General features: G+C 38.9%; 1 protein-coding gene across 2 annotated transcripts; it reads left to right on the top strand.

The window, feature by feature from the left end:
* The first annotated feature begins 5,338 nt into the window (after positions 1 to 5,338).
* Positions 5,339 to 8,437, top strand: prlh2r (prolactin releasing hormone 2 receptor). 2 transcript variants are annotated; one of them, XM_085257483.1, is made up of 3 exons: positions 5,339 to 5,420; positions 6,748 to 7,661; positions 8,111 to 8,437. In XM_085257483.1, the coding sequence occupies exons 2-3, from the start codon at positions 6,750 to 6,752 to the stop codon at positions 8,435 to 8,437; spliced, it is 1,239 nt and encodes a 412-aa protein (XP_085113609.1). In that variant the 5' UTR covers positions 5,339 to 5,420; positions 6,748 to 6,749. The 2 variants fall into 2 exon arrangements, with proteins under 2 accessions (XP_085113609.1, XP_085113608.1); XM_085257482.1 differs by lacking the exon at positions 5,339 to 5,420 and having other exon boundaries at positions 6,720 to 7,661.
* Positions 8,438 to 13,548: the final 5,111 nt, after the last annotated feature.

Here is a 13,548-nt window from a genome sequence, read left to right as displayed (position 1 = left end):
ACAACGTTGGGTCTGGTACAATATGGCGTGTCATCAAGGGGGTATTTTAGGGCTTAGACGTGCAATATGGTGACAAATTAAGTGCACTCTCTTTCAGTTCAGAGATTTTAAACCAGGACACAAAAAAATCATCTGATCCTAACCAAGTTAAATCATTTAAATGAGCAACAGCACACAACATATGAGACTTTTTAATTACTTTTTAAACCAAGCTATGGCAAAATGTGTGTGTGAAGTACACCACATTATTCAGTAGCTTGCAGAATCATCTTTAGTGGTACAAAAATATTTTTTTTTTTTTGAATTACTTTATCATTCTCTCCAGGACACGAGAGACTGATAAAGTGTTGCTTCAGTGAGATTTGCAGGCATTCTTTATGTGCAGCTCTCTTAAGGTTCAATCAGGTTGAGGTCTGGACTTTGATGTAAAGTTGCTGCTGTACTAGGGATCATTGTCCTGTTGGTTGACCCATATTCTTAAGCTCTCAGATAGCTTCACATTACTCTAGAATACTTTTTACAAAGGAGTTTATGGTGACTCTGTGACAGCAAGGTGCTCTTGTCCTGTGGCTGTAAAGCAAGCCAAAATGATCACCCTGTTAAGAACTTTAAATTTTAACATGCCAACTGAGGCCTGTAGAGTTTGAGATGCATCCCTGTTTTGTTTTCGTTTTTTTGCAGTTTCTCTGAACATTACATGGTCTGACCATGGTCTGAATTGGCTGGGACATCCACTCCTGGGAAGACTGGTAACTCCCTTAACTGTCTTCCACTTCTGAACAGTCCTTCTTGTTGTAGAATGATGGACTTCAAACTGTTTGGAAATGGCCTGAAAACTCTTCCCAGATTGATAGGGAGCAACAATTGCTTCCTGAAGATCAATGCTGTTGTCTTTTCTTATTGGCTTTGTGATAAAACCCAAATGCTCACACTTACTGAAGATCAAATAATCAAGTGCATTTGATTAGCAGTACACGGCAACTATTTGGCCTCTTAATACCTATGGAAGGCAGCAAAGAACCGAGTTTGATTCATTCACCATTTTACAAGCCAGCGACTTTAGCAGTCACAGCGAGTCCACAGCCTGTTTTACAAAGTCCCTCGTGGCTCTGAATGACATAAAGCAAAGACCACCAGACATGATAAAATGCTCCGCTTGGTTTGGAATAATAATTTGTGTCTGAAATGGTGCACAGTGAACATGTTTTGAAACACACATATCCTAAAAAAAAATGGATGAAAATGTAAATATCTTCATTTCAAAATTTCAGGGTAGCTGAAATCAAAGCAGCACAGAGAGAAAGTTGGCCTCCTTCAGCAAATTCTAGCGTTAAATTTTGAACATGCATCATTCTCCACAATGAAGGTCACACATTTGAATCAAGTAGGAGCAAGAAAAACACATTTTCGAGAGAAGAGCTCTTTAACTCTTGAAAGGAAATGACTCATGATATCACACTGGTATCTCTGCTTGAACTCGAAGACTGCAAGTTGTGAAAGGACAAGTGGAAGCTGTGGGCTTTAATTAGGCAGGGCTGCTCAAATTACAAGTTGTTAAGGCTTTTTGTGCGTGGAAGCTAGGAACTCGAAGGCAGTATTGGTCAGTATTGGCTGTTGTTTTTATTTCATTTGTCAATTCTGTGAGACTATTTCATTGTCCTCATTGAAAGCTATTCATTGGATGGTTATATTGTATATATTCAGTTTATATGTAGAAAATTCTAGTGATTCCTCTCGGAGCTACAAATGAATCCCTACAAAATAACCAAAGTTACAACAACTCTTTAAAGTGGTACAGCTCGAAAAAGGGCATTATAAACTTCTTAAAGGTAATATGTATTAAAGCGTACAGATGATTTATTGATTGGCATCCAAGTGTAATTCTGAATTAAATAAACTGAATCAAATTGTGTTCATTTGAGTAACAGCAGCCATGGCATCATTATTTAATAGGACTTAATTCAATTGGGGGGGTCCTTGACATGAAAACCTTTGGATGTCCCTTGAATTAGATTACTCTTGGATCTAAACGGCTGAGAGAGTGAGATCAGAAAAAGCATCTCAACAAAACAGTCTTTGTCCTCATTTCTCATTCAAGTGGAGAACATATTCTGACAGTTACCTTGATTTAATAAAGTAGACTTTATTTAGCTTTTTCTAGAACATCCTTACCATTATTAATAATACTTAGGGACCAGCTGTAGCGGTCTCACAGAGACATGGTTTGTGGTAATAGGTTGGACTGGGATAATAGACACTATGAAGCTCTGAGTGGGAAGAAACTAAAATCTGGCTCGGGCTCAGCAGTAATTAAAATGACATTTTCATCACTGGAGTATGTTAATAATGAAATCTACTTTGATGTCCACATAGAAAGAGAGTTTCAGAAAGCCATTTAGCCCCAAAGATCAGTCCGTTAAAAATAAAAATAGCTAAAAAATAGCTAACCCAAAAAAAACTTGATCTTTCATGTCTTTGTTTATTAATTATTATATATTATATATTATGTTCCAAAAATATCTGTCACAACTTTCAATGAAATGCTTCAAATGAGAGCCCATGGATTGATTCCCTTGCACAGAAAGTACAAAAATGAATACTTTATAATTTAATTTTTAATTTACATTGCTCTCATTTTATCTGCTGCAGCTTCTCAGTTGGATGCCTCCCACTCTACCTCAGCATATAGCAGAGGCTCTCTCAACTATAAACCCATTCCTAGTCGCATATAACTTACATATCCAAATCTGCAGACCCTCAGTACAATCTGCATTGGGATCTATGGTCACAGTCCCAACACTGAGACAGCTGAAGTAAATTCCTCCCAGCAAGGTCCCTTGTTAATGAACTAAATCCCAGTAGCAGCAGCTACATCTTAGTGGAGCTCCTATAAACAGGATGTGGTGAAGAAAGAAAATCTCTGAAGGAAAAAAAGCATCTCTTTGTTAATATCAACACAAGCAAGTTTGTCATTTTGGGGGGATATATCTTCAGTGCAACTTTCTCTGAGGTGGACTAGCTTATGATTTGGTAAGTTCCACAGTAAAGCGTGGATATGTGGGAACTGAACATCATCACCATACTGTAATGATCGTATTTTATCTATAAATGATTGTATGTTTCCGATCTTTTCCTAGATTAGTGGACAGATCTTGATGAAATGTTGCACAAGAAACTGTGCCAATATCTTCAATATTTACAGAATAAAATATTAATTGTATAAATTTGTACATTTGACAGTCACTCAAGCGCTGAAAGGGACGTCAGATTAAATTGTAGCAAATATGTATATTTATCCATGTATGTATGTTTCCCGTGTCCCGCTGGGGAGCAGTGGTTTGCTTGTGTATTTAATGTATTCAATGTCAGAGTGTGGCCTTCAGTAGCATTCTGTACAGACCTAATGACAGCAGGAACTACTGCACATTTAATCCAGTGCAAACTAGATGAACTGTTTAAAAAAAAGTATTTCCAAATACAACTGGTGATGACTGGTGTGACGAAACCACCATAACCCACCACCATCCTTTCAACCAACACATTTCCAAAATGACCTAAAATATCAAATCTGAACAGACTTCTGGCTGCTCAGTATTTAATACATGAATTATTACATTTGCACTTAGTTTGTTTGATGGGTGCATTTTTCTTCTGCAGCCCTCAGCTGAATGCTGTCTCCCTAAATTGGCACTCAGTCATCAAACAAGCAGAACCCCTGTCTAGGACCTGAAAATAAGCCCACCACAAAGGCTCCATCAGGAGGACACGTAATGGGGCCGCTTGCTTTTTCTGACACACGTGAGGTTTTGCTGTGTGCTTTCTGGTGGCACAGTGAAAAAAAGAGAGCAATTAGCCGAAAATAGCTAAACACCTGTAGCTGTCACGTCTCCCACACTTGGACATAGTATACATGACATGTACAAGTGATTCAGAACTAGAGTGGTCACCGTAAAGAAAGACTCTGAGGTGGTACACCATTTGATTACTTCGTGGATGCTGCTAGAACAAACTGTTACCTTCACCACAGGAACTTATCAGACTGAAGAAAGGTCAGCTCGACAGCCCTGTCTACATCAGTGTCCAGTTAAATCAAAGTGGGAAAAAGTGGTCTGTGGAAGGAGAGGCTGTGTGCTCTAAAGCAGACCAGTCTGTGTTATTTTAAACTGTTCTGATGTGTCCTAACAGTAAACATCACACAGAAAAATGAGCAACAGACAGAAAACCATTACAGTGGCTGTATGTTCAGTGCTTTGAGTCTTCTCTCCAAACAAGCCAGATTTTAAGCTTCTCCCAATAGTGCTAAATTTACTCTTAAAGGGAGGAAAAATGGCCATGTCCTCATCGTTTACCATGTTGTAGCAATCAATATTAAAATGTGAATGCCATGGAAATATCGGTATTAGTTAAAAGCAGCATTTCAAAGCAACACTTACCAGAGCTCCATTGAAATTGAAACACTAATGATATCGTACCTTTATGTTAGAAGATTTCGAGCCTTAAAATGTCATCGTAAGAAGTTCATACTAACAAGTACTTTAAAATAGTGGCCACACTTTCTGCTCTGAATTTGATGAAAATCTGGAGACTACGTGGTTTCTGCACATGAATATGATTAACTGGAACTTTTGGGCATCTTAATTATCTTCACAATGAGATCTGTGCTCCCTTCAAGCAGCGAAACAGTCAAGCAATGAATGCCATTCGGTATTACCCTTGATGAATCATTCGATCATGCTGGTTTTGACTGAGACTCACAATTTTTTTTCAAATTAGTTTTGAGATTATGAATAATGAATGCGAACTGCTGGAGAAACATCTTAATTGTTCAATTTGTATTCTGTTTCCTAAATGCTTTGTCTAGAAAGTGTCCGCTTTGTGGAGAACCTCACGGCAGGATCCTTCATTCATGGCGCTCCGTGGAGGGCGGGGGTGCACAACATATTCAAAATAATAATTTTGGACCTCTTTGGTGTTTCCATCCCAATGCCTGTTTCTGACCAAACTTGGGATAACACGAGTGAGAATGCTGTAGGAATGTTAACATAAAGGGCATAATTTGAGTATATAAAATCTCAGACATAATGTAAGTCCCACTAGAAAAATGATAATGATGTCATGAGCGATATTAAACCATAAAGAGGCTCAAGGTCATCATAAATTTGTCATTTTCTAGCTGAGATGCACTCCCCAAGAGAAACATTATAGGAGATTAGAATGATTTTACTGGAGGTGACTCACTCACTCACTTCAGCCTTTACTGTATCCCTTGTTGGAGGGAGAGAGAGCGCGAGAGAGAGAGAGAAAGAGCGCACCTCTTTATTCTGAAGCAGAGCAAGCTGCAGCAAATGAGTGCGGCTGCACAACAGCGGGACTCCCTGCAGGAAAAGGACTCAAACAGGTGCATCTGATATCTCCAACAGGTACTTTTTCATTTACTCTGCACTTCAGAAAAATTGCCAAGTGGCTGATTGCGAAATTTGACTCAGATCTTCTTCCTTTTGAGGAAATAAATTTTCAATCCGAGGTCGACCACTTCAGGTTAAAAATAGGTTGATCCTATTCATGTTTATGAATGATTTTGGATCCCTTTTGTATCTTAGAGAAGATGTGGTTGCATGAATCATTCTGAGCGGCCTGATCAGAAAAGGTCAGTAAGGAACTTGGTTGAGTCAGTAAGGGAAGAATATCTGCTCTCATCATGATTTAATTAGCTTCCTTGGGAAATTACACTTTTATGATTGTTCACATTCAGTATGATGAACGCATAATGAGGCAGTCGGCCCATTAATTATTATTTTTATTATTACTATTATTTGCTTAATGTAATGCAATATGCAATATGCAATATTTTTAAATTAAAACAGCAGCTTAATATATAAAAATGCAAAACAAAACAAAATAAGGAAAATGTGTTGGGTATAAACTTAATGTATACCAAATCAAAGACATTAAATTGTAACAAAATTACATGAAAAATGTACATGTTATTAAATGACTTAAAGTCTGAATTTTGGGCATAAATATCTTCTTTTCTTGGTTGTATGAGTTTTTTAGATGAAACAATATTTGTAGCCGTTTTTTCATGTCAATGAAAGTTGAAACTGTAGCCAGTGCTCATGCCAAAATTACACCATTCAGCCCACTTTTGACTACAGGTGTTATTCATAGACTCCTCCTCTGATCTTACAATTTTCTGTGGTTTCACTCTCATTTTATTCAGTGATTTTTTTCTTTTCTTCTCTCACAGCCAAGTCTCTCATTCAGCAGTCACAGAATGTGAAACGAATCTGCATTCATGCCCATTTTCACACTCTTGCATAACATCTGATTGTGTGATGCCAGTTGATGAATATTTCTTATTTCTGAGTGACAATAAAAATCACTGACGTCAGCCTAGATTAATAAGTGCAGATGTTCCATCAGATGTGTGGGATGACCGCCTCTGAGAAGTTACTATGATTTCGAGGCTGATTTCTGCTTTTCATAACCAGAAATCATCCGTCCAGTCAATGTGAGCTTTCTTCCTTTTTTCAATACTTTAGATAATGGATCAAAGATAATTGGAAAGGCTTTTGGAGAAGTAAAGAGAGAAATGTGTGCTGAGAGTTTTGAAGATGAGCTTCAATTAGCCTTTTAAAATGTTCAAACACCCAGACGCTGCCATACTGACTTCAATCAAAATGTTGATTAATAAATTACACAGAAATATTAATTGAGTCATGCAAAATATGCTTGTTATTTCCGCAGCTATGGACTGGGAAAGATCACTGAATCGAACCAAGGTGAACTTTTCTACTCCAGCCTCCTCTTCATCTTCGCTCTTGCCTGACTCCTCGTCCTCCTCCTCTTCCTGCTGCAACTCTTCTCGCTCCATCTTCTCAGCCTCCCAGTTCTCAGCCCCCTCTTTCTCTGGGCTCGACCTCCTGTTTAACCTGAAGCTCATCTTCATCCCTCTCTACTCTGCTGTGGTCCTGGTTGCGTGCTCTGGCAACCTCCTCCTGCTCTTCCTCATCTGGCACAATAAGAAAAGACACAACACGACCAATTTTCTCATCAGCAACCTGGCACTCGTCGACCTGGTGATGTGCGTCTTCTGCGTCCCTTTGACCGCGTCCTATGCATTTGATAAGCGCGGATGGGTGTTTGGATCCCACATGTGCCACTTTGTCACCGTCATGCAATCCACAGCTGTTTACGCGGCCGTCCTCTCCCTCATGGCCATTGCGGTGGATCGTTACGTAGTTGTGGCTTATCCCATCCGAAAGAGAGCCAGCTACCGCTTCTGCTGGGTTCTTGTAGTTCTGATCTGGCTCTCCTCTCTGGCTTTATCCACGCCTACGGCACTGCACACGGTCTACCTGGACCTCCAGGCGGCAGGCCTGCAGATGGCTGTGTGTGAGGAGTTCTGGGATGGCCAGGAGCAGGGTCGCCTCATTTACTCCTGTTTCATTCTCTTCTTCTCCTACTTTGTCCCACTGGTTGCTGTCTCCATTTCCTACTGTGCCATTTCCTATCAGCTGAAACACAGGATGACTTCGAGCTTGACAGCATGCACGGAGCTGAGATCTGCACGGGCCACCTGGAGCAGACGGAGGAAGAAGACCTTCTGCCTGCTGCTGGTGTCCGTTCTCTGCTTTGCCTTCTCCTGGCTTCCTTTACAGGTGAACAAAACATGAGATTGCTGGTTTGAAGAATATGCAAATATATGGGAATCTAAATTAGGAGAAGTTCCACCTTATGAATCAGATCTTAGCAGGTCATCTTAACTTTGAGGGAGGGATAAAACAGGGAGAAACAGCCAGCCTGCCTTTGTCCAGAGGAAACACACTCTGCCTCAGCAATAAACACATCTCAGTCTGCACACAAACTGACAGTTCAATTGGGTACAGTGACTTGATGTTTAGAGTTTTCAAGTCAGCCAGGAAAGACTCTTTATATGGTGAAGAAATTGGCATTTTCTTTTCTTTTCTTTTCTTTTGTTTTTTTTTGTGCCAATTTAGCAATTTTACTTTTTCTAGTTTGTATTTCTTTGCTAGACTATCTGTTGGCAGTAGAAAAATGGCAATTGTCGCTTGAATTAATGTTTTGGATACCGATGTTTACTCCACAGGTGGTGAACCTGATCCGTGACCTGGACACAGACTTCTCCATCCTGGGGAAGAACTATATCAACGTCATCCAGGTGTCCAGTCACCTCTTTGCCATGAGCTCCGCTTGCTACAACCCATTCATTTATGCTTCGCTGCATAACAAATTCCTCTCTTACCTGTGTCTCCACTTCCTGCCCTGGAGAAAAGGAAAAGCGAAAGACAGGCGACAAGGGTCAAGCGTCCTGACGGTGTCTCACAGAATGCCGCGCCTTTACACCTCCACCATTGCGGCAGATTTGCCGGGTGTTGTTGCAAATAATGCCGATCCTCAAGAAAACTACACATAAGTGACTTTGTGGACAAACGGGCACAAGAATGATATGAAGCTCAGTCGAATGTATGAGGCCAAAGAAGCCAGATGTGATCCAGACAATCTTCTTCTGCACTTCAGATTTAATCTTGTCAGCGTTCATGCTGACAGACAAAAGCAGTAAAACGATAAGTCATTGTTAAAACACCAAAACCCACAACATGGGGGTGTAAGGCTTTCACATACAACAGCCACACTGCTGTGCCGCTGGCTATCGGGGGATTCAAGTGTAGATGATGCTTATTAACCTGAATAATATGCTACTGTTTGCTTAAAAAGCCACTTTTAGCTTTGACTTTGCTTTTGTTGTTGCAAGTGTTTTGTGTAATGGTTCTCCATAATTAGATTCTTGTGCATTTTAACACCAACCTTACAGGATCTTTACGCAAGCCATTTAACAATGTGTTGAACTAATGTAAATGTTTATTCACCTCCACCTTGAAAGACTGTGCATTAGGTTATTTCTGTGCATACTTCACGTGTAGTACTAAATATGCTTTGTTGGATTTTGCTCAGTAAAGAGGGTAATTCAAACCATCTTTTCCTCATTCATTCATTTCCATTTTGTTAAGGAACACGAAGCGGTTCTGAAATAAATAATACCGTATTTCCATCATTCATTTCTGGCCTTGAATCGTTGAGCGCTTTTCAAATGTTCAACTATAGCTGTGGCATTTGGCAAACACTACGTGTGCGCGAGATCTGCAGCACTTTTAAATGTCAAAGCCGAACCGATGAGCGAGAGAGTCAGAGAGAAAGGTAGCGAGAAAAGGCATAATGTGTGCTGGTCATTACACAACTGCAATAAAGACACAACAGAGACCTTCCATAGATAACTATAGAACAGGAAGTTTGGAAATCCCGCCTAAAATAAACGTGTTTGCATTTTCCGACCTTGTTTGTTGACTGCCTTTTGCCACCTCGACTACTTAAGAGATGTCCGCTTATAAAAAGTGTGAATGTTGGCACAAATGAAGCTCCAAATTCATTATTGGGTAAATATTGATTTACTTTTCTCTCAAACAGCTTTTGAGATCACCTATCAAGCAAAGAAACAGAGTTTTTATTTAGATTAAAAATAATAAAACTGCTACTCATCACCCAAGTTACTGTTTATGAAACAAATAGGTTTCATAAAAAGAGCAACGCCATTAAATATAAATCGTGTTTTTGACAGATTGTTTGAGAAAGGATTTTTGTCTCATCACAAAGACATTTCTGTTTAAAAAAAAACCTCACACAACTGAAAAGCATTAGCAGTGTTTGTGACTGTGTCTGGTGTCTAACGCCTTTAATGTGAAATTATATCAGAAAATAGCACAGTCAATTATCCAGACTGGTATCTGCAAAAGGAAAAGTTAATCAAACATAGTTTCTTTGTTTCCACATATTCTTTTACCAAGCTAAAAAGATTTTTTGAAAACAAGATTATTGAAGGAAAACCATCTAATGCGTCTCATTTGAAACTAACTAAATGGCTTCTTTTCTTGAGATCACTTTCTCAGATTTTATCTCACACAGAAAAGCGCCTTGCAATTCATGGTGGTGCAGCGGCTGATTAGACACTTTACACAGTGCTTTTCAAGAGCAATTTGCAGAGCACAAAGTGTATATTTTAGCAGCTGATGTCAAAAGCAGACTGCTGTGTGAATATATGAGTTGACAAGTGAAGATAAAGAGGAGACAGCTTTTCATCTTATCACAGAAACACAACAGTGGTCATCTCTGCTAATGGCAACAACTGTCCACATGCAGCACACTGCAACTTTGTGCTTCCTGCTTAGCCTTGAAGTGTCAAGGACGACCTTCATCTGAATGTAAATGTGTGCTGCCCTTACAATCATCTTTGTCATGTTGTTGACATTGATCGACTGTGTTTATAATTTCCGGGTCCCCTTTCATGCTTAAGATCTGAAGATTGTTACAATGAACTCTATACATTTAAAATATTCAGAATAAAAATGAAGCAGCTGCATCCTGAGACCTATAATAATGCAGAGAAAACAGAAATTGGTTTATAAAAGACTTTAGGATATGGTTTTGATGTCTGCTCTCACTGAAAGAAAGAAAAAAGCAGCATACAACAAATGACACAACTCTGAAATAACCTTTCGGGGCATTTTAAACTGAAGAAAACAATTTACAGGCTTTCACTACTGTATTGTGCTTTTTTCTCTCTCTAGACTTACAAGACTCTTAGTAAAAAGAGAGAGAGAAAAAACAAAACAAAACAATCCTTACCTGGAGGGTGCAATGTTGAGAGTAGTTTTTAAAAAAAGAATCACTGAGCATTTTAAGGGAGCAAGAAAATGCTGAAGAGCAGAGAAGTAGCAGCTTCTGCAACCATTAGAAGAGGATTTTGCAGAGATATAACAGCAGCAGGAAAAACAGGCTTTGAATAAATTCTGGGAGAATCTGCCCCTCAGCAGAATCAACTCAAGACCAATTGCCACAATAATCTGGAACTTTCCAGAAGATGAAGCCCCTGTGCCTGTGAGTCAGTACATCAGAGTGTAGAACACTACAAAGGTTCAAAAGACACGACAGCAGTGCAAAATTGGATTGAGTCAGGCAGCGGAAAGCCTTACAGGTGTGTAATTTAAACACCTCAGGACCTCGAGCAAAATCCACTTGCTCTTACCACATTTCTTGCAGCTATCTGACAAGATATATAGTAAGGAAATCCCATTTGAGGCAATTGCTTCACCTTTCTGGACAGTTTTGGGACGAGGGGAAATCTTTTGTTGGAGAAAATTTAGAGAAAAAAGCATTTTTTACTTTGATCTTGTTCCTTAAATGGTCATTTTTGTGATTGACTACAGCCTGTTATCGTAAAAGGTGTGACTAGGTCAGGCTGTACCAAGCTTTGATTCATCTACGTACTAATTTATACCTATACTCAAGTCCTTTTTTTCATTTAAATAATTAGACTGGGTTTGTAAAGTTTACATTTGTACTAACTTACAGCTACTTTGGCAAAATATCAAGTTCAACTGTACATTTTGAACAATTTCAACTACTCACTAAGATTTAGTTTTTAAAATTTTTTTGTGATTCAAATAGCCGGGGAGGAAAAAGACATTTAAGCATAGTAAATTAGTTTAATGTGATGATTTTTAAGCAAAAAATTTAAAATTATTGGAGAACAATTTTATCCATTGTCTTTGTCAGATTTTGACTCACCATGCAATACCACATGGAAAGCGCCTGGTTGACAATAGCTTCATTTTTCAGCATGACAATGAACGCAGACACACTGCCAGTGCAGTGCAAGGACACCTGAATAGAAAAATACACAGTGGAGTAGTATCATTCTTGGACTAACTTCACCTGGGGCCCAGATGTCAATGTTTTTGAAGTGCTGTGGGATCAGACAGAGAAAGGAACAAACCAACTTCCAAAGAAGAGCTTGGAAGTCCCAGATAACTATTCCTGAAGACCATTGAAGAAATGACAAGAAAACTTACATAAAGGTGTTCAGGCTGTGTTGAAGAATAAAGATGGTCACACTAAAGTTCAAACTCAGTAGAGCTGTACAAACTCAGTTTTTGTCTATATATTGCATTTCTATGTATGTTTTTACATGTTTCAATAAATCATGTGCCTATTTTTTATTGTCCTAGCAGAATATAGGCAGATCAAGACTTTTGCATGGTACTCGATCCATTATGATTAAACTGTTTTAACACATCTTCTCCCCTTTGATTTTCTTTCTCTCCCTCTCTTTCTTTCATTCTTTTTCCCTGTCCTATCCCCCAGTCATGTCTGTCCCGTTTGTAGCAACCGAAAATAAAATAAATTCATAATTATAATAAAGGTCAATCAAATGGACCAATATGGCAAGGCCATGATGATCCACTTGGTAAAATAAATCCGCTTGGCATCTTTCTTGGCCTTAAGACAACAATTCTGATGGCTAAAGATCCAAACGGGACACAAAAAAACCCAAAAAAACCCCAAAAAACTGTTTTAACACACAACCTTTTATTACGGAGTTTTGTCAGCTTCTATAAATTAAATACTGCCAACATGTGTTTGACTCTTTCAACTTTTTGCCCTTCCAATTTTCACTTTCTTTCAGTTCAGTTAAATTTTACTTATATAGCGCCAAATCACAACAACAGTCGCCTCAAGGTGCTTTATACTGTATTTCAGGACCCTATAATAATACAGAGAATACCCCAACAAATAAATGTCCACTATGAGAAAGACAGGACAAAAGACATAAGACAACCAGAGATGAATAATTACTAATGATTAAATGCCAAATTATTATTGTTATTGTTATGATTATTCAAGACCTTGTATGTGAAGAAGAGGATTTGAAATTTGAGTGGATTTAACAGGGAGCCAATGAAGAAAAGCCAACTGGGAGATTATGCTCTCTCCTTCTAGTCCCTGTCAGTACTCTTGCTGCAGCATTTTGGATCAACTCTGCTTTCTGGTCCCAACTCTGGATAGTCATGTTTTTTGGGGGTCATCAAATTTAGTCAGATTTCTACAAATGAGTGCTGCATCCAAAATGTTATGGCGGACATCTCTCATAACATGACCTGTTTTTTCCCAGAAAATCTTTCAGTTATCTCTAAAGTGTTTTCTTGGACACCAGAGAAGGCCAGAGAAAACTACAGTCCGAGAGACATTGTTCTGGCAAAACTACACACCTGTTCACTATGAATTTTAGTGACCTCCGACGGACGTAACTGGGTGTCAATACCCTAACGTAAATTGTTATTTAAAGAAATCTACCAGGCCCAGACAATCTGCTATCGTTGGTGGCTAGCTTCAGAATTTTCCAGAGTACAGAGCCTGTCCTCCAGAACGGTAAACAGGCTACATTTATAACTAACATGATGCTTGTAATAAGGAAGCTTAACAACAACAATAAGCTTAACAGCTGCTACTAAACAGGAAAGTGTGTAAGGGACAGGTGAAAAAACCATGTTGCTAGTGACTCAGCTACAAGCTAAGCTAAGCTATCGAATTCTTACAGACAGAATACTGTGAATATAAATAGCAGGTGATTCAGCAGAGTGTGCTCTAGACAAAGCACCTGGATATGACACTATGTTGTTATCTAAAGGTTGT

Source organism: Mchenga conophoros, linkage group LG19, assembly GCF_057382185.1.
Source record: "Mchenga conophoros isolate Kocher_MC1m ecotype Shallow Benthic linkage group LG19, M_conophoros_male_GT1.1, whole genome shotgun sequence".
NCBI classification, from domain to species: Eukaryota; Metazoa; Chordata; class Actinopteri; order Cichliformes; family Cichlidae; genus Mchenga; species Mchenga conophoros.
This window is presented reverse-complemented; position numbering and strand designations above follow the sequence as displayed.

Bases quoted from the DNA above. Each gene is read 5' to 3' on its own strand.
- prlh2r (XM_085257482.1), top strand. From the start codon at position 6,720: ATGCAAAATATGCTTGTTATTTCCGCAGCTATGGACTGGGAAAGATCA. The intron at 7,662-8,110 runs GTGAACAAAACA...TTTACTCCACAG, and splicing joins TCTCCTGGCTTCCTTTACAG to GTGGTGAACCTGATCCGTGA.